The sequence below is a fragment of the Mesoplodon bidens genome (assembly GCF_964165515.1).
Source record: "Mesoplodon bidens genome assembly, chromosome: 9".
In the NCBI taxonomy this organism is placed as follows: domain Eukaryota; kingdom Metazoa; phylum Chordata; class Mammalia; order Artiodactyla; family Ziphiidae; genus Mesoplodon; species Mesoplodon bidens.
In genome coordinates, this window is record NC_138166.1 from 41,174,915 (window position 1) to 41,200,833 (window position 25,919).

Consider the following 25,919-nt stretch of genomic DNA (forward strand, 5'->3'; position numbering starts at 1 on the left):
GGAGTGCCAGAGAGAACACTTTAGATATTTCAGAAACGCATGGGATGCTCTCCTGGGAGAGCCACATTGATTTCTATAAAATGTGGGCTGGGTAAAATACTGTCATATGTTGATTGAAGCTTGCTGAGTGTTGATTAAATGGTTCGGAGGCCATGTCATTGGAGAGGGTCATTTCAAATACATCTGAAGAGGACGAGATGTCATAAAGCTAGAAAGGCCAACAGAAGAATGTCGAATGACTCCTAAAGTCCAAAACAGTGTATTCGGGACAAGAAGACGAAGTGTAACAGGAAAAGGTAAAAGATCTGCTCTCTGAAAACAAATAGGAAAAGAGTTCCACTGTGTGCTGTTTAGCAAACAAAGAAGTAAACAGAAATGATGGTGAGGAGGAAAAAGTGTGTGTGTGTGTATCCTTATAGAGCTTAAAATATCCTTTAAAATAGCCTGATAATACCTTAAAACATCTTAAAATAGCCTTATATACCTTAAAATATCTCTGGAAACATACATAAGAAATTAATAACTATTTTTTAGTCTGTGGGGAGGAGGACTAAGCCTAGAGGACAGGGGTGTGGGAGGGAACTTTTTCCCTGAAGAATACCCTTTTATAATTTCTTAAATTTTGAACCCTGTGAATGTACTGCCTATTCAAAAATTAAAGGAAAGGATGTTAACACTGGTTAAAAAAAAAAAAAGAGTCATGTAACACAATGTTCATTGCAGCTCTATTTACAATAGCCAGGACATGGAAGCAACCTAAGTGTCCATCAGCAGATGAATGGATAAAGAAGATGTGGCACATATATACAATGGAACATTACTCATCAATAAAAAGAAACGAAATTGAGTTATTTGTAATGAGGTGGATGGACCTAGAGTCTGTTATACAGGGTGAAGTAAGTCAGAAAGAGAAAAACAAATACCGTATGTTAACACATATATACGGCATCTAAAAAAAAAAAGGTTCTGAAGAACCTAGGGGCAGGACAGGAATAAAGAGGCAGATGTAGAGAATGAAATTGAGGACATGGGGAGGGGGAAGGGTAAGCTGGGACGAAGTGAGAGAGTGGCATGGACATATATACACTACCTAATGTAAAATAGATAGCTAGTGGGAAGCAGCTGCATAGCACAGGGAGATCAGCTCAGTGCTTTGTATCCACCTAGAGATAGGGATAGGGAGGGTGGGAGGGAGATGCAAGAGGGTGGATATATGGGGATATATGTATATGTATAGCTGATTCACTTTGTTATAAAGCAGAAACTAACACACCATTGTAAAGCAATTATACTCCAATAATGGGGTGTGTGTATATGTATGGCTGATTCGCTTTGTTGTAGGGCAGAGGCTAGCACACCATTGTGGAGCAATTGTACTCCAATAAAGATGTTTAAAAAAAAAAGATGTTAAAAAATGATAATGTCTTCTGCAATACTTCTAGGACCTACCTTTTTTTTCTTAACTTTAAAACATTACTTTTTTTAGTTTTTGATAAACAAATGTTTATTTATATTCTATTTTATTGCTGTTTAAAGCCAAGCCAACTCAATATCCTTCAATGACATGTATACATGTTCTAAAAAACATCTCTGACTGAAGGATGTAAGTTGGATGCAGAGGGTGTGGATGATTACTGAAGGCAGGGCGACCAGAAAGGAAGGAGTTATATGTGAGGTAGGACAAAGCAGTGGTGATGGAGAAGAGAAGAAGAATACAGGGATTTATAAGGTTAAAGCCTACAGGGTCGGTCAACCATGCCTTTGGATGGGTACTAGAGGACCGCGAATGGGGGAAATGACTTGGACAATTCTAGCTTGGCTGCGGCAGTGATGCCATTTACTGGGACCAGGTGACAGCTTTTGGAGCATTCTTTTTGTAGCAAGAGAAGGTGAAATTGGGTTCTCTGTACTAGTCAAAGTATTTGGCAAATCATATATATTTATTTATCAAAAATAATTTCTTCCAGCCACAGAAGTAGGTGACTCAACTATTTTTAACTGACTTATTTGTTCTTCGAACATGATTGTGAATTTCCCAGCACCATTAGACATTTCCCATATTGAAACGGGGATGTTCACTGTACAATATAATAATCTGGGGGTGGAGCTTAAAAAGAACCTACACCAGAACTTCCCTGGCGGTCCAGTGGTTAAGACTCCACACTTCCAATGCAGGGGGCATGGGTTCAATCCCTGGTTGGGGAACTAAGATCCTACATGCCTCACAGCCTGGGCAAAAAAAAAAAAAAAAAAAAAAAAAAAAAAAAAAAAAAAACACACCCTACACCAAAGGCCCATCCCAAAACCTTAAAATCAGAATCTTCAGGAGTCAAATCATAGGCATCAGTATTTTTAAAACCTCTTCTAAATGATGCCAGTGTGAAACCATGATTGAGAATTAAAATATAACTCCTAATACCTTGAGAGCCGTCTTTCCTAGGGCCCTCATCCATTCTCCAGTTACAGCCTGTGTGTAGCTCCATTCCAGCACTTCTCACATTCTACCTGGTCATACTCTGACTTGTGTATGTGTCTGTGTCTCTCACCACTTCATGGTACCTGGAGACCAAAGGCTATCTGGTTTTCATCTTTACACTCCAAGCACCCAGCATACACTAAGCACACACTAAATGCCATTCATCCATACTTTTATTGCAGGGTAAATTTCAGAGATTTAAAGTTAGGTTTATCTTTCCCATTATCTTTTTTTTGTGGCCTGAAGGCTCTCTCCAGTAAATCTAGTGGGATGTATTACTTTGGAGTAAGGACAAATTTATCCAGAACAAAGAAGATATTGCTCAGCTTTCAGTTTTAAAATAAGCCTTCTTAAGTCATAGTAGAGACAAAAGTCTGAAAGACAACATAGTTTTAATTTAAAAGAACCTTGATTTTCTTAGAGTTAAGTGTCCTGCAGGGGAGGAGTGAGGATGTGGTCTAGAAAGTTGGTTTTGCATATCGAGAGCCACAGTCTTGGCCTCAGGGGCCAGAGTGTATTGCAGAAACCACGGAGAAGGCAACAGTGTGAAATGGTATAAGACTAGTTTGTCTGATCCAAGAAAAGTAGGTGATTACAAGGGAACCAGGAAACTTGATCAGGTGCAATCAATTTTTGAGAAGAGCTCGGTAAATGTCTACTCCTACTTATCTCTCATACATTCATCCATGATCCCAAGCATTAGAGTAGAAACAACTCTGGGCAGTGTCCGGGCAGTTGGACCAATGGGTACTGGTAACCATTTGGATACACTGTCCCCACAACTCCAGTGTGGCATGGGAAAAACTAAGTAGAGTTCCTGAGAGCAGATGCAGTAGTGGCTGATAGAACCAGAAAGGGTCTTGCAGTGGACATGTGGGCATCTCATAAGACCAAAGTGAGGCCATGAATATTTTCTAGCAAGCGTTTTAGGACAGAGGCCAAAGCCCAGAGCTCAAGATTCAATGAAATAGTGATGCCTCAATGAAGCTTAGAGAGGAGGGAGGCTGAAGACTGCAAACCAGACTCATGCTTCCATTCTCAACCCTGTCCCCTATCCCAGGCAATAATATTACATATGCATCCTCTGGGATGGGGAAGGGGGTGGGTGGGATAATCTGATTTTCTTTAATGACAAACAAAATTCACCTTAATAAGTCAAGACACTTTTAACCTTCCTGTGGAAATAGAAGGTTGACAATAAAGCAAGGTTGAGTTATAGACTGAAAAAAAATTTGCATCTCTATACACATGACTGTATTTGAGACTGTGTGCTTTAAGCTGGACAGATAGACATTTGTTGAAATGTTTGTTGAGTGACTGTAAGTTCTGGGCCATAGACTAGGAACAAAGAGAGTGAGCGAGGCTAGTAAGTGAATGCGCAGGCAGTGTGGAAACTGCTGAGAGGCAAGTCTCCGCATGGTGATAGGAAAGTTAAGAGCGTGCCCAACTCTACAAGGTGTGACATGGGACAGGACAAGGGGGAGAGGGGAATTAGTGAACACATTATAAAGAAGGCACATCTGAGTTGAATTTGAGGGTGAGATGATATTGGATGCTTGGCAGAGAAAGGTGAGTAGAAGAGGAGAGTATTCTAAGCAAAGGAAACCTGCAAAAAAGCAAAAGCATGGCGACTTGAGGGAAAGTGTAAGGCACAGGGTCCTGAGACAGTATTGTGATGATGAAGAGGACAGAAAGCATTCAAGGGACACTTAGAAGGAAAAATAGACTGAATGTGATTGATCGCATGTGCAGCACTTGGGAGAAGTTGTCAGGATGTCTTCTGGATCTGGGGTTTGAGGGCCTGAGTGAGCATTGGTTCTAGTCACAAGAAAAGGACAATAAGAGGAGAAATCATTTTGGAATGAGAGGGTGAAAGTGATGAGTTCTGTTTTTAGATTTATCAAGTCTGAGGTTCTCATGATATACACAAGCTGAAATATCTCGGAGGCAATCTGAAATACTGAAAGAGAGCTCACGCAAGTGGTCTGAGCTGGACTATAATGCTGAGATTTACTAGGGGGTGAGCAGTTGAAGCTCTGGGTAAGGATGAGTTTGCTCAGGAAGAATGTATAAAGAAAAGACAATGATCAAAAGTAGAATCCTTAAAAAAGCAACAACTTGTGGCGGTGGGCAGACCATGTGAACAATGAGAAAGAGTGGCTTGAAAGGGAGGAGAAACAGGAAGCCAGGGAAGAAGTGAGACTGAAGGAAAAGGGAATAATCACGTGTCAACTGAGCACAGGGGCAAGTGGAAAATGATCAGTGTCCACTGGATTTAGCAGAAGGCACTGATGCTCATAGGAAGAACAGTTTCAAAGAAATGGTGGTAGTGAAAGTCAGAAGAAGGGGTTGAAGGCCAACTGGTCAATGAGGAAGTGTAGGCTGCTTTTTCAAAGCAGCATGACTGACTATGAGAGAGGGTGGGATAGATTACAAATAGCAAAGGCAGTAGGGCAATGTTGCATAACTGACCAAACAAGTTAACAAGGAAACAGAACATGCAGAACACCACGATTAAAAACTCACCACAGGTTCCTATTCCTGTGAAACATAATTCTCCACTAGTGGCTGGCTCTGACATGTATTTCTAAGAGAGTTAACGCCAGATCCCAAACTCTAAGAATACGGGCTTTTTTCATTATCATTCACTTCTGGGGTTACTGATGCTTTGTTGCAATATTGAGATGTAATTTTATTAATTTCTATATATTCCTCATATCTTTAAAAGTAGTGGAAAGTAATGATTTATAAATTCACCAACATTAAAATATATATTTCAAAAGCATTTCCCAACAATTCAGTAAATTCCAAATTGCTGAAGTCTAGCCCCATCCCATATTATTTTCTGAAAATACACTGAATATAAGACAACTTATCCAAATCATCCTCTAAAATGTTGATGTTGTAATTAAATGAATAATTTTACAGTCTCATGCTTTAGGTTGAAAAGGTTATGCTGCCATGTCTAGAGAATATTTACTGTGGTCTAAAATCCTATCACAGTAAATGTTTCTGAGGTATATGGCACATCACCTTAATACCAGTGATTGTTTATCAAAAAGGCTCACTTCCCTCAAACACAATCAAGATATGGAATTTAGGTTATATCCATAACCTTAGTGTTGGCCAGCTGGCTTTAGTTTGGTGACAGCTCGAGATGTTCAACCTATCTTTTTCATACCTGGGTAATAAAACAAGATTGAAGAGATGGCATTGGCTTCCCTTTGTGCCCACTAAAGCAGAAAGTGGTCATGAAATAATTAACTCAGTAACTGTCATAAAAATACTATGATAGAGAAAATTTTGATTCCCTTCTTCTTGGTTTACTGTGACACACCCTAAAAATAAAGTCCCCAAGGTAACTGCAAGATCTTATCACCTTTTAGAAACCTTTGGCGACATAACAACTGGTTAAAGGTTAATAACACAAACACAGATCATGTGGGTATTTGTTCTAAAGTACTTAGGAATCCAGGGCTTGATTCTTACTAGAATATCCCTGTGAGGTGTGGGAAAGTTCCACAACATAAGAGAAAATCAGCTTCAAGTATCTCTGCAACAAAATCATTCCAAATGTCTCTAACCAACCATGAGAGCAGGAGGTAACTTGAAATTCGTTAAAGAAAATTAACTACATAAAATAAAGAAAATTTACTATTAAACAGGTGAATGTCCTCGAATCTTATTATAGAGACTCTGTCCCTATTACATGAGGCTGGATTTGTGGGGACTACTTCTATGCGTAGATATTACCTATGGGAAGAGAGTGTATGTTACTAGAGCTAGAATTGGTCTATCACAGCATTCAACTATCTAGCCCATTGTGGAAACTCAATACCTGTTCAACAAAATAATAAATAATTTCATTAATAATTCTACTTTCAGTAGATTCCAAGCCATATTAGACATAATCAATTCTGAATTCAGCAGATTCTGAAACTATTGCAAGACACTCTGTTACAGAGGCACATCAGCTTCTATACTACCAAGTTCACTCGGTGGAATGAAAAGGATGTGACAGGAACAGAAAAACGCAGGTCCTATCCCAGATCACCACTCAACCTGCATTAACGCAAGTGACTTGCTCACACCTTCTAAGGCATTTCTTCCTCTGGTGAAACTGGGATGGTAACTGCCATTTCCAGATATGACTGTGTGTCAGATGGGACTGAATCAGAGTCAGCTCATGTCAGTAGTGTCATTAGAAACCACAGTTAAGATGAAAAAAAAAAGAAGGAAAAAGAAATAAGGAAGTTAAGGCTCCAAGAGGTTAATGACTTGCTCAAGATCAAAGAGCAGAGAGCTGGAAAGCTCAGTTGGATACTATTCATGACAAAGAGATTACTGCATTTGTAGAGCAATTACATTACACATAAAATACTTTTTTAGAAAAGAAACATTTTCAAGTAATGGTAGTGATGAATTACATTATCAGTGGGAAGTAGACAGGGGCCTCAAAGCTCATCTAATCAAATACCCGACTTTTATGGATGAGAACCTGAGAGTACACTAAACTTGGATGAAAACTGAGGTCCACTTTCTCCATGAACAATACCACCTTATATGTAAAATACTTTATAAATTATAGAGGGATAAAGGGCTATAAAATGTAAGTAGTTGAGGGAGACAATTATTGTGCATTGGCTTTGAGAGATTCTGAGTGCTGTTTTTGGAACTGCATGGCTTAACACACCTGATCATCTAGTTGTATAAGTTGTGGTTTTGTTTGCAGAGGAATGGAGGGAGAGACTAGTATCTGTTTTCTGCCTAGACCTGAAGGTTAGGACTTAAGCCTGGTTAGGGGAACAGGTTAGCATCTAAGGTTGAAAAGGATATTTCCATGAAATTCACTGTGAGATACAGGGCAAGAGTACTGCCATTTTGGGTGCAGATGCCTAAGTGTGACACTGGGAATTGTACTTCGGGCATTAATATCATAATTTCAACTGTGCACACAGCCGGTATAATCCAAGACAGTCGAATTATACATTAGCAGTAATAAAACTAGAGGTGTATCTTAACTTAGGGAACCCAAAGAAGTTTATAATTTGTGTCATTTTCCAAACTATTTATAACCTTAGCATATTTAATCTCTATGCTGTTGCCAGATTAATATTGCTCAAATCGAACTTTGTGTAGCTGCATTTTTAAAATCCTCAGTGTCCCCTATATATATTTATGAAATAAACTTTTTCGGCCTCTGTCTGATGCTCTTCCCCAAAATACTGCCCAAGGAGAGGCAGTAAAGCAAAAGGCTTAGGTGGGAATCAGACATATGTAGGGTCTAATCCTGGCTTCATTATTTACTGGCTGTGCCACCTTGAGCAAGTTCTATAGACAGTCCAAGCCTCATGCTAACTGAAGCAATAAGTCCCTGAACAATGCTTGATCTAGAAATGTTATGGATGATGATTGGAATGCTGATGTATGTGGTGTGATGAGAATTATGATCCCTAGAAGAAAAAGGACAACATAAACGTGCTCTGTGCTTCTTGCCTTCTTTGCCTTTGCACGTGGGTTTTCAGTGGCAGGGAATACTTTTTTAGGTTTTTTAAAACCTTACAAAGTTTTAAAGACACAACTCAAATCCTACCTACTAGAGTCTAGCACAAGACCTTGCAATAATACTTCTTTGTCATGATAATAATGATAAGTATTCCTGACATTAAAGAGGCCTCTTTTCCTGGATGAAAAGTCAGATATTGCCCATCCGACTAAGATGATACTTGACATTTGTACTTGTGCCTTTTCTTCTAATAATTCTGAGAAAATTAAAAAGTGTGAAATAGGGACTTCCCTGGTGGTGCAGTGGATAAGAATCTACCTGCCAATGCAGGGGACATGGATTCCATCCCTGGTCGGGGAACAAAGATCCCACATGCTGCAGGACAACTAAGCCCATGCGCCACAACTACTGAGCCTGCGCTCTAGAGCCCAAGTGCCACAACTATTGAAGCCTGCGTGTCTAGAGCCCACAAGCCACAACTACTGAAGCCCATGTGCCTAGAGCCCGTGCTCCGCAACAAGAGAAGCCACCACAGTGAGACACCCATGCACTGCAACAAAGAGTAGCCCTGGCTGGCTGCAACTAGAGAAAGCCTGCGTGCAGCAACAAAGACCCAACACAGCCAAAAATAAATAAAATTAAATCTTTAAAAAAAAAAGTGTGAAATAGTATTTTATGTGTGTGGATGTAAGGGATATATTAATATTTGTTAAAATATTTTCCCAAAACTCTTCAGGCAGGCTGTTTAGACTAATCTTATATTAATTTTAAATTCTAGAATCTTTGCTTCCTGGGGGAATCAATTTCCCCCTCAAGCAATGTTTTCCCACACACACTTAGGGACAAAAATAATTAGAGGAAGCTCTGTTCAAGGAGAAGGGGAAATATATTAAAATTTTCAATTTCTGCTCTATGGTAGGAAGAACTAAATCACTACTCCATTCTAAACCTGTCAAAGAAAATAAAAACTTTGAAGTCCTGCTTTATGTGTCATTTAAATACTTGCCAATTAGTCATATGATATAATTGCATCTCACATAAACATGACCTTTTTCTAAGTGTGTAGAAAAAGTGATTATCTTCCATGACACATACATCTGATTTGATCTGAAGACAATTTACTTTCCTCTAGACATCTCCATGTGTGTATAAAACTTACAGTGCCAAGGTCAATGATGAAGCAGTCACCCTTGTTGAAACTGTCCCAGCTTAGGGGAACTTCTGTGGCCCTGACCACTCTCCGACCTTTCACATGCAGGAGCCTCTGGGTGGTCAAGTCATTTGTGAGAACATGATTGAGTCCAGACGCCACACCTCCAGCCTGATCAGTGGAAGGAAGATAGAAAACAAACAAACAAACAAACAAAAAAGGATGAGGCTTCAAACTAGACACAGCAGCTTAGAAAACCACAGGTGTTGGTGCCAAGCTGCCTGTTAGGCCAAGATAAAATACCCACTTAAGTGCATGTGAAAAATTAAATATACAGAAGAGAATTTCCTGGCAAATCAACAGATTTTTGTTTTGTTTTGTTTTAGGCTCTTTGTCCTTCCTATTTTAACCATTCAATTTAATATTGCAAATATTTACTGAAAACCTTCCATGTTTAAAACCTGCTACATAGGGCTTCCCTGGTGGCGCAGCAGTTGAGAGTCCACCTGCCGATGCGGGGGATACGGGTTCGTGCCCCACTCCGGGAGGATCCCACATCCCGCAGAGCGGCTAGGCCCGTGAGCCATGGCCACTGAGCCTGCGCGTCCGGAGCCTGTGCTCCGCAACGGGAGAGGCCACAACAGAGAGAGGCCCACGTACCACAAACAAAACAAAACAAAACAAAAAAACAAAAAAAACCCTGCTACATAAACAGAAAAGAGCTGTAGCTCTTGTCCTCTGGGAACTAATGATTCTCAAACCATTGAGTGAGAAGGCAGACAAGGATTTCAGAAAAAAAGGTGACAGGAGGTTAAGGGCGAGTCAGAGGTCAGAAGTACAGATGAGGAGAGCCTAGAGAACCAGGCAGCCCAAAACTCCCACGGTCACAGCCTCAGGTCAGAGAAGGGAGCCGAGCGCTGGCCAGGTATAGACTGCTCCTAATTTTGGTCCTTGTTTTTTTACATTAAAAAATCATCTGTTTTATTTATTTAGGTAAAAAGAGTTTACAAAATATGCCATGCCTAAGTATTTATACTCTAAATCTGGTTGTACATCCCCAACCAAAACAAAATGAAAATCAAAATACAACCACACTGAATTAAGAAATGCTGAAGGAAAACAGATTAACTGTATCATCTTCTTGCACCATTTGAAATCAGCTTTTCCCTTTTTCATCCTCTTCCCAAATTAAATGTTAAGGACAATAATCTTTATTTACTTCCATAATTATGAGGTAATGTGCAGAATAAAGGTGCGGTGTAAATAAAACTTATTTATTGATCAAAAGCCTCCCTGATAATATGGTAAGAAAATTAGCAGTATAAGAAGCCTATAAAATAATCCAACTTTCAAATTTATTACATCAACATTATACAGTAAATCCAAAGAAAGAAGTAAAGCTTCATATGTAATCAACAGCACATTCTTTCAATTTCCATTGACTTTAGACTTCTCCCCTTCTCCAAAAGGCCCTCATGAATAAAAAGGTTTTGTTAGTATATGCTAAATGTTGACCTCCAGACAATTACAACCACAAGCTTTTACAAATATATAATAATTTCCCACTTCATAATTTTAAAAAGATTGCTGTATTTCTTGACTGCACAAAGTATTATACAATAAAAATAAATTCAAGTTTTTCACCTACATATTACTGTGCTTGGCTGCCTTAATTTTTTTAAATAAGAGGTACACTGCAATCTGATCAAAAAATAGCTTAAGAACACTGTGTTCTGTAAAAAAGTTATCAAATATAGAGTTGACTTAGACTGAGAATACATATATAACATTTTGGATAATTTCATATGGTGAACTATCAGAGTATATGTAGTCTGTGAACATTTAATGGTATTTTAAAAATTAATTTTGTCTCTAATATTTGATGCCAAAAATGCACAAAAGAAAAACTTTTGTTTCATACATGTCTGTATCAGACATGAATACTGTGAATACTGTTTGAACGACCCCTGGAAACTCCCAGCCTCTTTCTGCCTATTCTACAGAATGAAAGCAAGGTGGATGATCCTCTAAATAAAGGGCACCATAAATACAGTTTTACTGGCTGACAGATGTCTGATTGTTGCTATTTACAATCATGATTCGGGCTGGGTCTTGTTCAGCTTGGGAAAGGTGCTTAGCCAGAGATTTAATATAAGGAAGTAGTAGTAAGTAATTATTTATTTTTTATTTTATTTTATTTTATTATTTATTTTTGGCTGTGTTGGGTCTTTGTTGCTGCATGCAGTCTTTCTCTAGTTGCGGTGAGCGGAGGCTACTCTTCGTTGCGGTGCGCAGGCTTCTCATCGCAGTGGCTTCTCTTGTTGCGGAGCACGGGCTCTAGGCGTACGGGCTTCAGTAGTTGTGGCTCACGGGGTTGGTAGTTGTGGCTCGCGGGCTCTAGAGCTCAGGCTCAGTAGTTGTGGTGCACGGGCTTAGTTGTTCCGTGGCATGTAGGATCTTCCCGGACCAGGGCTTGAACCCCTGTCCCCTGCATTGGCAGGCAGATTCCTAACCACTGCACCACCAGGCAAGCCCAGTAGTAAGTAATTAGTCCTCTGTAACCCCTCCCCAACTCCCTATAAAACCTCACAGAGGAAAAAAATACTCAAGTCGATTAAGTGACATGGGAAGATGATCTTAATGTTTCCTAGCTGCATCTTTATCTTATATATAGCAACTAAATGTGGTTGTTGCTGACTTGGGAATGGTAGACTTGGCCAAGTTTTACGCATTTCAAATAGACACAATATCCTTTCCATAGAGTATTCTTAAATTAAAAAATTCATCTGGGCATTTGAATGATTTACTTATGTTGAGAGCATCATAGCATCGTGGTTACCAGCTTAGGCACTGAAGTCAGACAATCACCCAGTCACACAGCAGCTGTGAGAGCTTGGCAAGTTACATAGTCTCTCTAAGCTTCCATTTACTTATCTTAATAGGATGATAATGATAGAAACTGCACCACAGAGCTGTTTTTCAGATTAAATGCGATAATACATGTGAAGTGCTTATTATATTCCTAGAAGCATGAAATTAAGTATAACATAATAATCTTTGCTGTTTCGGGTAGTAAATGAGCTCTGCTTCCACGTTTCCTATCACATGTTGTTGCAACTACACACACTGTCATCTGCTCAATGTCACTAGTGATAAGACAGTAAAATGACTTTTTTTGCTGATAAATTTGACCTCCATTTGCAAACATCCTCTTTCTAAAAAATGCTGATCTGTGGTGGTTTTAATGTTGATAATCAGAAGATAATTATCCAATAATGTAAAATTACTTTTATCATATCCACTTTTAAGTATGTAACCAGAATTTTGATTTCAGAAGTCCCACTAATAGGCAGAAGGATTAATAATAGCATAAAACCCGAATGATGGCATAGGTACTATAACATACGTATTTTTATTATTTAATTTAATCCTTAATCCTTACAACACCTACACAAGAAAGCTGTTGTTACACCCGTTGCACATTTGAGGAAACTGAACACAGAAAGCTTATATAATTGCCCTGAGGCAAACAAGCCACATGTGGCAGAAATGGGTTCATAACCAGGATGATGGCACAGTACATGCTTCTAGTAACTACAAGCCCCAGCTTATTCAAAATCTTGGGTTCACTGACATACGAGATGTTTCAGGATCATTTCACATAAAAGTAACTCGTGAATTAAATAAAATAAGAGGTAATAGTTTCATATTTAATAGTTTCTGGCCTAGAGTAAAAACATGATTTCAAGAGAGAGAAGAGAACTTTTAAGTGTTTTGTCCTGATCCCCATGGCATCACAAAATATTCAACTAAGGCTCTGATCAGGAAAAAGAAGAAATAAACCGGGGCATCATAGCAGGCAAATTTAGTGTATATTCAGAATTCTAGTTTAGTTCTGAGGTTTTAGGTCTTCACTAGGCTAATATGGCAGACGGGTGGGGTGGTACGGTCTGCAGAACACCTGTTGGAGACGTTTGATTTTGAGAAAGATTGCTTCTGGAGTGTTTGTCTAGAGAAGGTGTTCCTCACACTTTAACTGAACACTCTTGGAGGCAGGGGGGATAGTGAAGGATGGCCAGTCTGCAAGCGTCACTGAGAGAATTCCAGGAAAAGCTATCCTTTGCTGAAGGTCGCCTTAAAGGCACAGACTATTTAATTATTTGGGATTTTGTTTGTTTGCTTGTTTGTTTGTTTCAGAAGTAAAGCCATTTGATGATTATTGTTCCAGGCCAAAACACATAAATTCTATGTGTGTGTATGGGGGGGTGCGTATGCCAAGTGTATGCGTAGGAGTTTGTGAAGCTCAACCACACATATGTTCAACTCAGTGGTTTCATTTGTATCATTTCCAAGATCAAATTACACTATTTGGGAAATGTGTGTGTAGTACTTTGTATTAACTGAAGTTATAATTGTTATAAATACTGTACTAATATATTCCAGAACAACTTAAATTCCCAAGTTGTGGATTATTTGCAGCAAATTAAGTGATTCTTTTGAATAGAAAAAATGAAAACTATTAATGCCCAAGTTGCCCATATTTACTTAGCATCATTAAAAATTAACCTATCAGGGGCTTCCCTGGTGGCGCAGTGGTTGAGAGTCCGCCTGCTGATGCAGGGGACATGGGTTTGTGCCCCGGTCCAGGAAGATTCCACATGCTGCGGAGCGGCTGGGCCCGTGAGCCATGGCCGCTGAGCCTGCGCGTCCGGAGACTGTGCTCCGCAACGGGAGAGGCCACAGTGGTGAGAGGCCCGTGTACCGCAAAAAAAAAAAAAAAAAAAAAAAAAAAATTAACCTATCAAATGAAATTAAGTCAGAATATTTCACACATTATACCATATATTCCACAAACATTTATCAAGCACCTATTATGGGTCTCGAGAGTGCTGGGGATATATCAGTGAACAAAACAGATTAAAACAAAAACAAAACAAAACAAAAAACCCTGCCCTCAATGAACATTCATTCTATGAAGATACGAGGCGTGGATGGATAGGAAAAGAAGAGGGGGTCATAAAACAGTTTGAGAGAGGTGCTCACCTTGTATTTCAGACCGCCTTTGAAGTAGCCAACAAAATCCATAGACTCATAGCCTTGAAGTTCTCTATTCTGCACGGGCTTGCCACCCAAATAGTCATCCATCTGAACAGTAAAGATGGCAGCTGCTGTGCTTTCATCCTGAGTACACTCCTTTCCTGAAACGGCCAATGACAGCACCTCATTTATCAAGCAAGAAACAGGATTAAGGCAGAATTTCTGATAAGAAAACACTCAGAAATTTTCTTTGAATTATATGTCAATACAATAAATTTATGCATAAATTATTCATCTTCAACAGATCAGCAGAAATGGTATAATATAAAATATTATTTTAATAACTAAAAGAATTGTTTTGTTCCCACTTTCCAATTCTTTTTTTTTTTTAATTTTAAAAGAAACACCGCTGTCAGACTATGTTCAGGAAGAAACAATAATATATTCCAGTAGGATTCACATTCATTTGGTATAGTCAACGATAAGGCTATGAAAACATTTTTCAATTGTTTTAGCCTTTCTCAGAATTAATCTCCAGGCTTCCAAAATGCCAATATGTTAATATTTGTAAGGAATACAAACATCATGGGCCAGAACTAAACAACACTTTGAGAATGGGAAAATGGATGTAACTTGACTTTACCACTGTTTTTGAGTCCACTTGTCCCCACTTCACTATCTTATTGGCATAAGATAATATTCTCGGAAGGAAAAGGGAGGGTAAAGGAACCAGAATGCTAACATCTTTTGAATGTTAACATATGCAATATTACCCTGGGAATTTAACACACAACACACAGTTAATTTTCATAATTCTAATGCAGATCCCATCCAGGCAACCTCACTGAGGTCCAAACACCAATTCTTAAACCCAGTGTCTTCGATGTACACAAAGATCAGAGCCAGGACAGCCCTGATGGGACCTCAAAATTTATAAAAGACATTTAAAAACTTCCACTACTTAAGCTGTGTGAAAATCATTAATGATTCTAGAAGTAATAATAATAGCTCACATTTATACTTTTATAGCACCCTTGCTATGGACCAGGCACTACGCCAGTGTTTTACACTGATAATCTGATTTAATCTTCAAGTGACCCAATGTAGCAGAAACCATTTGCTACCATGTCACAGCAGAGGACGTGGAGGCTTAGAGAGACCAAGTAATTTCCCTGAGGTCATAAAGTTGACCTTTGATAGAACATGACCCAGAGGCAGGTGTCTGTGACTCTGAAGCACAGGCTCTTAGAAATTACAATACTAGTAGATATTTTTTATACTCAGACGCTCATTACCAGTAAAATTTTGAGGTGATTGGGGAATGTTATTTTCCTCCATGGATAATTGATGCATAAATGTTCAGAAGCTGTAACAATACTATAGTTCAACTGGAACCCCAATTAAGAGTATTCATGAAAGTTGGAGAAAGGAAGTCAGTCAGGTATATTAAAGAAAGAATTGGATTAATTTACAACTCCTCTCACTCTCAGAGGGGACCTGTGTAGTAAGTGTCTTCTCAGAAAAAAAATTTAGTAGCTAGAAAAGTATTTGACATGATATCAATTTTGTGAACTTGTTGTGGTCAAAGAAAATTATTTAACACATAAAAAACACATGCAATTTTGCAGTCTGAAAGGGCCTAGTGTCATTCTTCTGTCCACTTTCCCATCCATAAATTAGATTGCTAATAAGGGCATAGATGTAGATTTGTATAGAGAGGCTTTAAGAAGGAAACTTAAATCAAGGCTAATATGAAAGGTGTTGAGGATGATGTATTTGATATAAATATTCTTACTTGAGTACAAGTTGAAACCGTAATCTCTTTAGGTAGATGAAAATGGGCAGGCATGCGACTAATGAATGAACTAGAAGTAAGTTAGTTAAATTATGCTATCATTTGTTGATGCTTATGCACTGTGGCCAGGGAATGTCAGTATGAATAAACCAGAGTCTTCTAAAGAGGTTGAAAGGTCTTAATGAAGCCAATACTAGTCTTTGAAAATGAAAACTAAAATCAAATTCAGTTATATTATGATGAAATTCTAATAAGTGTTCAAAAACTTACAAATGTTCTGGATGAGTTATGCTTATGACTTCATTTATTTTCCCTATGCTAACTTTCCCAATGCCTTCCATGTTATGTTGTTTTGTGTTATTTTATACTATGTTATACTATATTTGTAAATATGCTGTAAACTTCCTAAAATTGTTTTGGGGATGTGATTTTATATATAAAACATAAATAAAAAGAGAGGTTTAATGACTAAGTTAACTGAACAACCATTCATGATAAAAAAAACTCTCACCATGTTAGGAACACAGGGGAAAATCCTCAACTTGATAAACAGCATCTTCAAAACACATAGAGCTCACATAAATTCTTAATGATCAAAGACTGAATCCTTTCTCCCAAAGATGGGGAACAAGGCAAGTACTCCTACTCAACATAACACAGGAAGTTTTAACAACTGCAAAAAGGTAGGAAAAAGAAATAAAAAACATACAGATTGGAAAGGAAGAAAACAATGTGTCTATTTAGAGATGACAGGATGGCCTACATAGAAAATTCTATGGAATCTACCAAAATAAACCTCTTCAGAAAAAGTGCATTCAGCAAGATAGCATGATGCAGATTAATCAATAACAAAAAGCAGTCTCTCTTTTTTTTTTTTTTTTTTTTTGCGGTACGCGGGCCTCTCACTGTTGTGGCCTCTCCCGTTGCGGAGCACAGGCTCTGGATGCACAGGCTCAGCGGCCATGGCTCATGGGCCCAGCTGCTCCGCAACATGTGAGATCTTCCCAGGCTGGGGCACGAACCCGTGTCCCCTGCATCGGCAGGCAGACTCTCAACCACTGCGCCACCAGGGAAGCCCAGCAGTCTCATTTTTATATAGAAACAATGAACATGCAAAAGTTGAAATTAAAAGCACAATACCATTTACAGCCACTTCAAGGAAACGGAAATACTCAGATACATATTTAACAAAACAGGTACATGATCTACATGCTAAAAACTACAAAATGGTAATAAAAAATCAGACCTTAATAAATATAAAGACAGTATTCATGGAATGTGAGACTTGTAATATAATAAATATGTCAACTTTCCCCAAATTGATCTATAAGCTTAATTCTATTCCTATCAAAATCATATTGAGGTTTATTACAGATTATGTGAGTTAGTTTGTTATAAAATTAATGTGAAAAGGCACAGGCCCTAGAATAGCTAAAACAACATTGACAAAGAAAAGGCAAGGTAGAAGGTAAGAATACTAATTCTATCTGATATTAAGGTTTACTATACAGCCACAGTAATTAAGTAAGACAGTGTGGTATTGGTGGAAGACACCAATTGGTATAGACATAGAGATCAATAGACCAGGTTTCCTCCAATGTAAAATTTTGTAAAACTTTAGTATGTACAGTTTAGTATACTACAGTATATTAAAGTATAAGTATATAAGTACAGTACAGCACAAAATGCCACAACCAGGATATTGACATTGAATCAATCCACTTATCTTTTTTATATTTTCCCAATTTTACATGAACTCATCTGTGTGTATTTGTACATTTAGTTATACACAATTTTATCACATATGTAAATTTATATATCCACCATCATAGTCAAGATACTGCATAGTTCCATCACCAAAAAATCCCTTATGTTGCCTTTTTATAACTACACCCACCTCCCACCTGAATCCCCCCTCCCCTACGTCATCTCTAACCTCTGGTGACAATAAATCTAAAATTTAGTCATTTCCAAAATGTTATATAAATGGAATCATATAGCATGAGACCTTTTGGAATTGTTTTTTTTTTTCACATGGCATAATTCCCTAAGGGATTCATCTGAGTTGTGTTTATCAATAGTTTGTTCCTTTTTGTTGCTGAGTAGTCTTCCTTGGTATAGATGTACCACTTGTTTATCCAGTCACCTGTTGACAGATATCTGGGCTGATTCAAGTTTTTGTCTATTCAAATAAAGCTGCTATGACATGCATGTACATGTTGTTGCATGAATATAAAATTTCATTTCTCTGGATTAAATGCCCATGAATGCGACTGCTGGATCACATGGTAGTGGCATGTACAGTTTTGTATGAAACTGCCAAACTCTTTTCCATAATGGTTGTACTTTTTATATTCTCCTCTACCTCAAGCAATGTATAAAACTCCAGTTTCTCAGCATCTTCTCCAGTCCTTGTATATTATAAGCTCCTTGTATTGTACATTGTATATTGTAACCCAACTTTTTGGATCCCCCGTGGTTTACAAAGAGCCCAGCACAGATAGATGTATTTAAACTGCTAGGTACAAAGCTGAAATGTTTTTTCAGGAAGAACCGATGCAACAACTTCTAAGTTACATGCAACAAATTCCTACTTTGTAAAGAAAACAAAAAATAAATTTAAAAAATGAAATAATCTGAGATATGCAAAGGTACTATGGAAAGACACTGAGGGAGAGACCAGGAAAGATGACTCTTCCTTTGTTCTCCCATTCTGTGTCCCACTTCTTCCTGTTTCCCATTTCTTCCTCTTACTTGGCGGGTTTCTTCATTTCTACACCAGCCACCTTTTTTTTTATCACAGGCTGATTTTAACTCTACTCTCTTTCATCTTCCTTCCAACTGACTTCCTTTAGTCAGACTTTCTCTTCCCTTGAAACTTCAGCTCTCCCACTTGGAACTTTCTCTCAATCTGTCCCTCTGAATAATCCTCATGAATTCACCCGAATTTAGGTCTTAGAGTAGAATACATTGGATGAAATCCAGCTTGCTTCAGGGAACTTAAGTAGGAAGAGCTGCTGAACAGTTCCACCTACAGGTCGTGCTGCCTATAGTTCACTAAACTTTCCACATTTCCCGTGATTTTCTCTTGGCACAAGATCCCTCCCAATTCCCCTCATTTTCCTTTTTTCCATCAAGGCTTCTCTGCTTCCCCATAACCACAGACACATGGTGTCTCTTTCATAGTGCTCATCACATTTTACCTGGGTTATATCACTTTTTGTTTTATTGCACCTTTGAGATTGTAAAGTTTCAGGGAAGGTTCATAAATCATTCATATGCAAAAATGCTGGGCACACAAAGCTGGGCATGTTGAAAGTTACTGAACTAACCTATTAATTAACACACTATTAAGTTCAGTTTTAGTAGACCTTTAAGATCATAAAATGTTTCTGCCCAAAGCATTTTCTATTACATTTTTTGAAACTGGTGAGCACTAAGTGAATGGGTTAATTCGAATCTGTGAACCCTACGAAACACAGTGCTTGAAGAACTTACCTGGATAAGAAAGAACCTAGAGAAATAAAACAATTGTGTTTAAAGCCCCCTTGGAATCCTCTGACAAAGTCAAACTTAACTGCTGTCTACAGCATGATATGAAGTTATTTCACATTTTCATTCACCAATATGACAGATGTGGTATTTCAGATACTTTTACTCATTCCAGATCCAAGTTCTAAACAGAAAAACCAAGGTAAGGACATTATTATTCTATGTGGCATCATTCATTCATGAACATAAGTTATACATTAAGGTTTCAGTGGGGAGTTCCTTTTAGGGGGTATAAAATATAAACAGATCACTGTCTGTGATAATAGGAACAGTGATATTACACTAGGAAACCAAAATGAGTTTAGGTCTCAGCCTCAGCCTCCTCAAGCAAGCATAACATTTTAATATCAAGTGCTGTAATGAAACAGTGCTGTCTCCCTCTATGGATTTCTCATTTGGAGTGTTTGATCCAGGTGTTTGCTAATATTGAGAACATCAGTTAATGTTCTCTACCATTTTGTTTCTTAAAATCTTCAAATGTTAGGGGAAAAAATGACTTTCAGGGACTTCAAAATGTGTACGTGTGTGTAGTTTTGTGTGTTTTCCCCATAGACTCATGAATAAAACTAAAAATAAACACAGTCTAGGGGAGGCAAGCTGATTTTAAAAGAAGGCAATAAGGCTCAGATAATCGCTGCTTTGTTAGACGGGGTGTGCCCACTGGCATAGGATTTCACAGGGAGAGGTTAGACATTCAGGATGTTTAGGAGAAGTAGAAGGTGGGGAAAGTAGAACATTCAAGACCCAGTGTCCTGAGAGCCTGGCGCGGGTGAAGCCCAAAATAATTACTACTGATGAAGGAGCTGTTTTGTTCTAAACTGTCTTCTTGTTCAGATACATAAATAATAAATTAAAAAATAATCATTATTATTATAAAGCAACTCATCTAAATACAAACTCTGCCATATAAAGCTATTTACTTATATTGATAAAGCCGCCAGCATCCTAATCAACAGGAATTTCTCTTAGCCAAACCTGAGAGCGGCGCGGGGCAGGCTGGAATCTGATTTAAAGCTGCCCAGAACATTAATCGCCACAAATAATAGAGAACTCTAAGCTGACGCCCAAGGGCAAAAAATAAAACTAAATAATTTTCTTAAAGGAATTCTCGCCGTCTGCGGCGAATGCCACAAACTTGTTTGACTTCATCCCCTCGCTGACAGGGGAACCAGGACTGAACCTGTCGGAAGGTGAGCCGAACTTGGCCAGCGCCAGGGTGCAGCGGGCGGCCGCCCCGGGCGGGAGGTGGGTTTGGAGACTGGAAGGTGAAAGGGGGAGAAGCGAGAGGAGGAGGCGCCAAAACCTGGGAGATGGACACGATAAAGGTCAAAGCTAGTGAGGTAACACTGCTCCCGACTTCGCTGCGCCCCGCGTTCGCAGCCGCGTTTGCAGGAGCGGACGCCGTTGGGGAAAAGGTGCCCAGGACCAAAGTGGGGGGGGGCGGGGGGAGGCCCACGGGGGCTCAACCGGCGCGAAGGGTCTCCAGCACCGTCCGGCTAGCGCTGCCCTGCTCACCAGCCCGCAAACCTCAACCCCCAGCGGCCTCGCCCTTCCCCGACCTGGGCGCGCCCGGGCCCGGCCGCCCGCCGTCTCTCACCGAGCCAGAAGTGCAGGCGGTACGTGAAGCCCCGGCTGGCCTGGGTCGTGTGTAGCACCAGGTACGCATCCCCAACGTAGAAGTCACCGTAAGCGCTCTCGGGCACGGCCACCAGCTTTAGTTTCTCGATCCTCCAGACCTGCAGCCCCGCCTGCTTGCCTGCCCGGGCGAACTCCTCGTGGTACAGCCCCTGGGCCATGGCTGGGGCACGCGATGTTCCGGGAAGTTGGCGGGGTACCTCGCTGACGCTGGAGTCGGACTGAACCCAGACCTTCAGGAAGAACCCTGGTCGCAGCGGTTTTATAGGGTTTGCTCTGCGGGGGCGGGGCCCCGGGACCCTCCAACGGGAGGGGCTAAGGGCTCAGGCCGGAGTTTCTTTGGAGTAGGCGATCCGTTCTCCTCCGGAGCGTAGCGCCTGGTAACAACCTCCTACGTCCTTCCCCGCAGCCCGAAGGAAATCGAATCTCAGAAACCATAAGATCCTAAGGAAACTTGCTGAAACTCCTGGAAATGCCTCCTCCAAGGAAGGACATTTTCCCAGGCAACAGCTAGAGATCAACAATTAAAACTCAGGTTGGCGCATCTTTTTTTTAAAAAAAAAAAACAACTGGCTATCCAGGTAACAGTTAATCATCAACTCCATCATTTTATCAGCCAGTCTCGCCATTCCCGATGGGCAAAGTTTTTCCGTCCTGATCTTCCCAATTTGAAAATGCCATGAGAAACAGCATGTCAGGTTTCTTGGAAAGAGTGAAAACCTTGAAGGATAGCGGTCTTACCCGGGGGACAGAGCTCTGTAAGTCCCCAGGGGTTTAGGGAGCTGTGGTTAAGCTCTTTGCCACCTGCCTCCTTTGGGCAAGAGAGTTTGTTTTGTTTTGTTTTTTAAAAAACAACAACAACAGCAGCAGCAGTCCTCCTGGGGTGTTCTCAGGCTGCGCTGTCTGTGAGTGTGATATTATGCTTAGCCTGCCTTCTGAGTTAACTGTTACCTGGCTTCAAGGTGCTAATTTTCTCATTGTTTTCCCTACAGCTTTTGCTTTTGCAGCATGGGCAAAGCACTGTAAAATACAGATGGAAGTTTACTCCTTATTTTGCATTCATTTAACTGAAGCTGATATGGCAAAGGATTTTATTGTTATTGAGAAAGCAAATCGCTCATGATGTAGAGTAAGAAAGCTGGTTTTTATGCACGTACATTTTCTGTCACTGTTTTCCAAATTACAGAAGTCCCCGAAGGTAACTAATAACATACCATTTGATTTTTTCATTAATGAATTTATGTTTTAAAATAGGTATTACATGACCATGGTAAAAAAATTCAAAAGTACAGGTGTGCAATAAAAATGTATCTCTATTTCACCTGCCATCCGGTTGCTTTCCCCAAAGGCAACTGAGTTACCACTTTCTTAAGTATTTTTCCAGACATATTTGATATCCTTTCTTCTACAATACAGATAACAGAGTAATTTTTATTTTCTAACAGAAATGCTAACATACACACTGTTCTGAACCAATATATCAAAATATCAATAACCAGTACTCATAGAGCTGCTTCTTTTTACTGACCACAAGGTATCAAGGTATTCCATCTTTTAAATGTACTATAACTTATTTAATCTGTTCAAGTTCATAGGCATTTAAATCTTGCCTACATTTTGCTAACACAATGTTGCAAACAACACTTCTGAACATACTTTATTATACTCATGAATTATAACTATGGGATAAATTCCTGGAAATACAATTGCTAGAGGGGTTGGAATTCAATGGTTTTGATGACAGTGATGATAATTATGAAACCAGTCACTACCATTTATTGTTCTTCTGCAATGATGGGGCATGGCAGAGAGCTTTCATTCACCTCCCCTGTCCATTCTTGGTTCTGTAGTCACCTAACTACAGCAGGCCTCAGGTTCCTCATCTATAAAATGGGAAAATAATACTTTTCACCTTAAAAGATTGTTATTTGGATTAAATGCACAACTGTTTTTGTCTGTTACATAGAAAATGCTCAGTAATTAGGAGCTCTTATTATGCGGTGGTGAGCTTCCTTTTGCTCCTCTAAACCCCTTCTTCATCCTTCTGTTCCTGGCAGTCTTCCCTTAAGACCAGCCTGCATGGGCTAAAGCAACTGGGCTTCAATGCCCTGTAGCTTAGGGTTTGGTTGGAAATCAGAGGGAGAGAGAAGAGTAAGGTCAGAGTATTTATTTCCTTGGCTTCCTCCACCAAAGGTCAATACTTTTATTTATTTTTTATTTATTTATTTTTTTTGCAGTACACGGGCCTCTCACTGCTGTGGCCTCTCCCATTGCGGAGCACAGGCTCCAGACGCACAGGCTCAGCGGCCATGGCTCACGGGCCCAGGCGCTCCGCGGCATGTGGGATCTTCCCGGACTGGGGCACGAACCCGTGTCCCCTGCATCGGCAGGTGGACTCTCAACCACTGCGCCACCAGGGAAGCCCAAAGGTCACTATTTTTAAGGACAAATAACTCTATCTGACTTTTCTCTCGTTTGGATTCAGGCAACTGTCCCCTCAGATACATTATCCCTTTAGGTTTCTCTGTCCTTCTACTTATATATATATATAAAACCTCTAAAAAAAATCTCCTGAATTTTTCTGTTTTGTATGTACCATCTGTCATAGGTTGAGATCCTAACTGATAAATACTATTAGCTACATTCTCTTTTTTTCTTTCTAACACAAACAGTGATAGGTAGGTTTGAGAAGGCTTATTTTATAAATGAGGAAACTGAGGCTTCGGAACTTGTCAAAGATCACCCAGCTAGTGAGTGGCTGAAGGAGAATTCAAGATCACCATGTCTAATTCAGAAGCACATATTCTTTACAAAACCCTCCTCTTTCGATCCAAATTGTTTGGCCTAGATTTGTTCATATAAGTATACTTTATATTTTCATTTTCTTCAAACTTGTCCCTAGAGAAGCTTCTAATATGGTGTGTCCCATTCAGCACCAGGAAGCTTAGCTTTAACTTTGTGACTGAGCCATTACATGTCTTGGTTTTCTTATCTATAAAGTGATAATCATTTGTTCTCTTCTTTCTTCTAGGGAAAAAATATGAAAACTGGTGATCTGGACTTAAGATAATTTAAAAATCAGAGTTATCACTTAAGTTCAGTTTCAGTTTTAGTCATAATTCCATTCCTTCTGGTGAAGGAATTCCTTTTAATGATTAAATAAAAATAAAAGGAAATAATTTCTTTAAAGAAATAAAATGGAACTTTGATGTATAAGTGAAATTCCCTCTTACTTAGGCCAGCAAAGGGTGAGGCAAGTGAGGCACCTGCCTGGGATGGAAAATTTACAAGTGCACTAAAAAGTTCAATAATCAAGATCAATACTATTTTAAGGCAGTATTTTAAAAATCAAAATTAATGCAAAAAAATCATGATAAAAATAGCAAAGTTTAAAATAAAGACAGAATTGTTAACAGTGCCAGATGGGGCCATATTGGAAGCTGAGACAAAGGAAAAATACTGATCTTCTTTTACTTAAAGTTTTGATATTTTGGTTTATCATTTTTTTTTGCATTACTGTGTCTCATTTTTCTTATCTGTGAAATGGGACTACTGACACAAATCCTTGTAAAATTGTCATAAGCATTAAATGGATAAATAAATATAAACCTGGAATAGTCCTGGTATAAACTCAACTGAGGTTGATGAATGGTTAATTCACTTCTCCCAATCCAATCTTGTAAGAATAATGTTTCTAAGTCTAATTCAGATAGGGACTGCCAATTTCCTATACAAAAAAGGTCTCTAAAACCAGATGCCATTTCCTTTCCATGCCTTTATTTTTTCTTTCTGTCTCTCATAATCTAGGTTCTTAAAAGTAGATTATTTTCTCCTCTTCATGTTATTGCTGTTCTCCCATTATCTGTCTATTGAAGTTTTACCATTTCTTTAAGGTTTAACTAAAGGTACTCATCTTCATCATCATTATTCTCTTGGATCCATTAAATTTCAGCATCCTCTCTGCTTCCAATTCTCTTGATATGCTCTTACATTATAGCAATTACCACACTCTGAAGTGTGTTTTCTCTCACAACACTGTAGGCTCACTCAGAGACTTATATCTCATTATTTTATTCTCTGACCTTATGGTAACACATGCTGAAAAGGTGTGGTTGAATAGATGATTTTGGATTAAATTACTTTTTAAAAAAAAAATAATTTACCAAGCCTCTCTCAGCCCAGGTAGAAACAGCCAAGGTGAACAAGGTTTTTTTCTTTTGCTTTTGTTTTTAACAGGAATCTGGAGGTTTGAGGTGTGGAGCCTCATGGTTGAATTAAATGTAGGTATTTTTATAGAATGTTAATGCCCAAGGGGAAATGTTAGTTTAATCCTTGAAATAAGTAACAGTGTTAATACTGTAATTAATTCATTGTGCAATTCACTGGAATGAGTTAGTAAAGAAAAAAAAAAGTTGGCTTCAGTGGTCTTCATTATCTAAATCATAAAATCTTAGAGTTAAGAGGCATCTCATTTTATTTCCATTATTGCATCATGACCACAGAATCGTTGAAATTAAACGTATGTGAAAGACAGGATGTACACCTTTTTTTCCAAGAGAGGGAAATGCTTCAAGTATTTTATTTATTTGCTTTCCTTTGATTATAAATAATGAAAGAATGTAATTAAAAATTACTTTTACTGGTCATCCTGCTAAATTGTATTAACATGTTTGATTTACCAAATGATTTGAGGGTTTAAGCATGGAACCTGCAGTCAGAAGACTTGAGTGTTGTGAGGATTGAAAAGGTAATGTATGTAGAAGCCCTG

The 25,919-nt window shown here is 38.9% G+C and overlaps 1 protein-coding gene across 1 annotated transcript in view; it reads right to left on the minus strand.

Annotated features, from left to right (window-relative positions):
- Positions 1-21,312, minus strand: part of SCIN (scinderin) — a gene marked incomplete at its 5' end in the record, with an annotated part of 85,022 nt that extends 63,710 nt beyond the window's left edge. Inside the window, 3 exons of the mRNA XM_081244547.1 lie at positions 9,142-9,303; positions 14,176-14,330; positions 21,114-21,312. Of these exons, the coding sequence (XP_081100673.1) occupies positions 9,142-9,303; positions 14,176-14,330; positions 21,114-21,312 (516 nt within the window). The remainder of the gene's footprint in view (positions 1-9,141; positions 9,304-14,175; positions 14,331-21,113) is intronic.
- Positions 21,313-25,919: the final 4,607 nt, after the last annotated feature.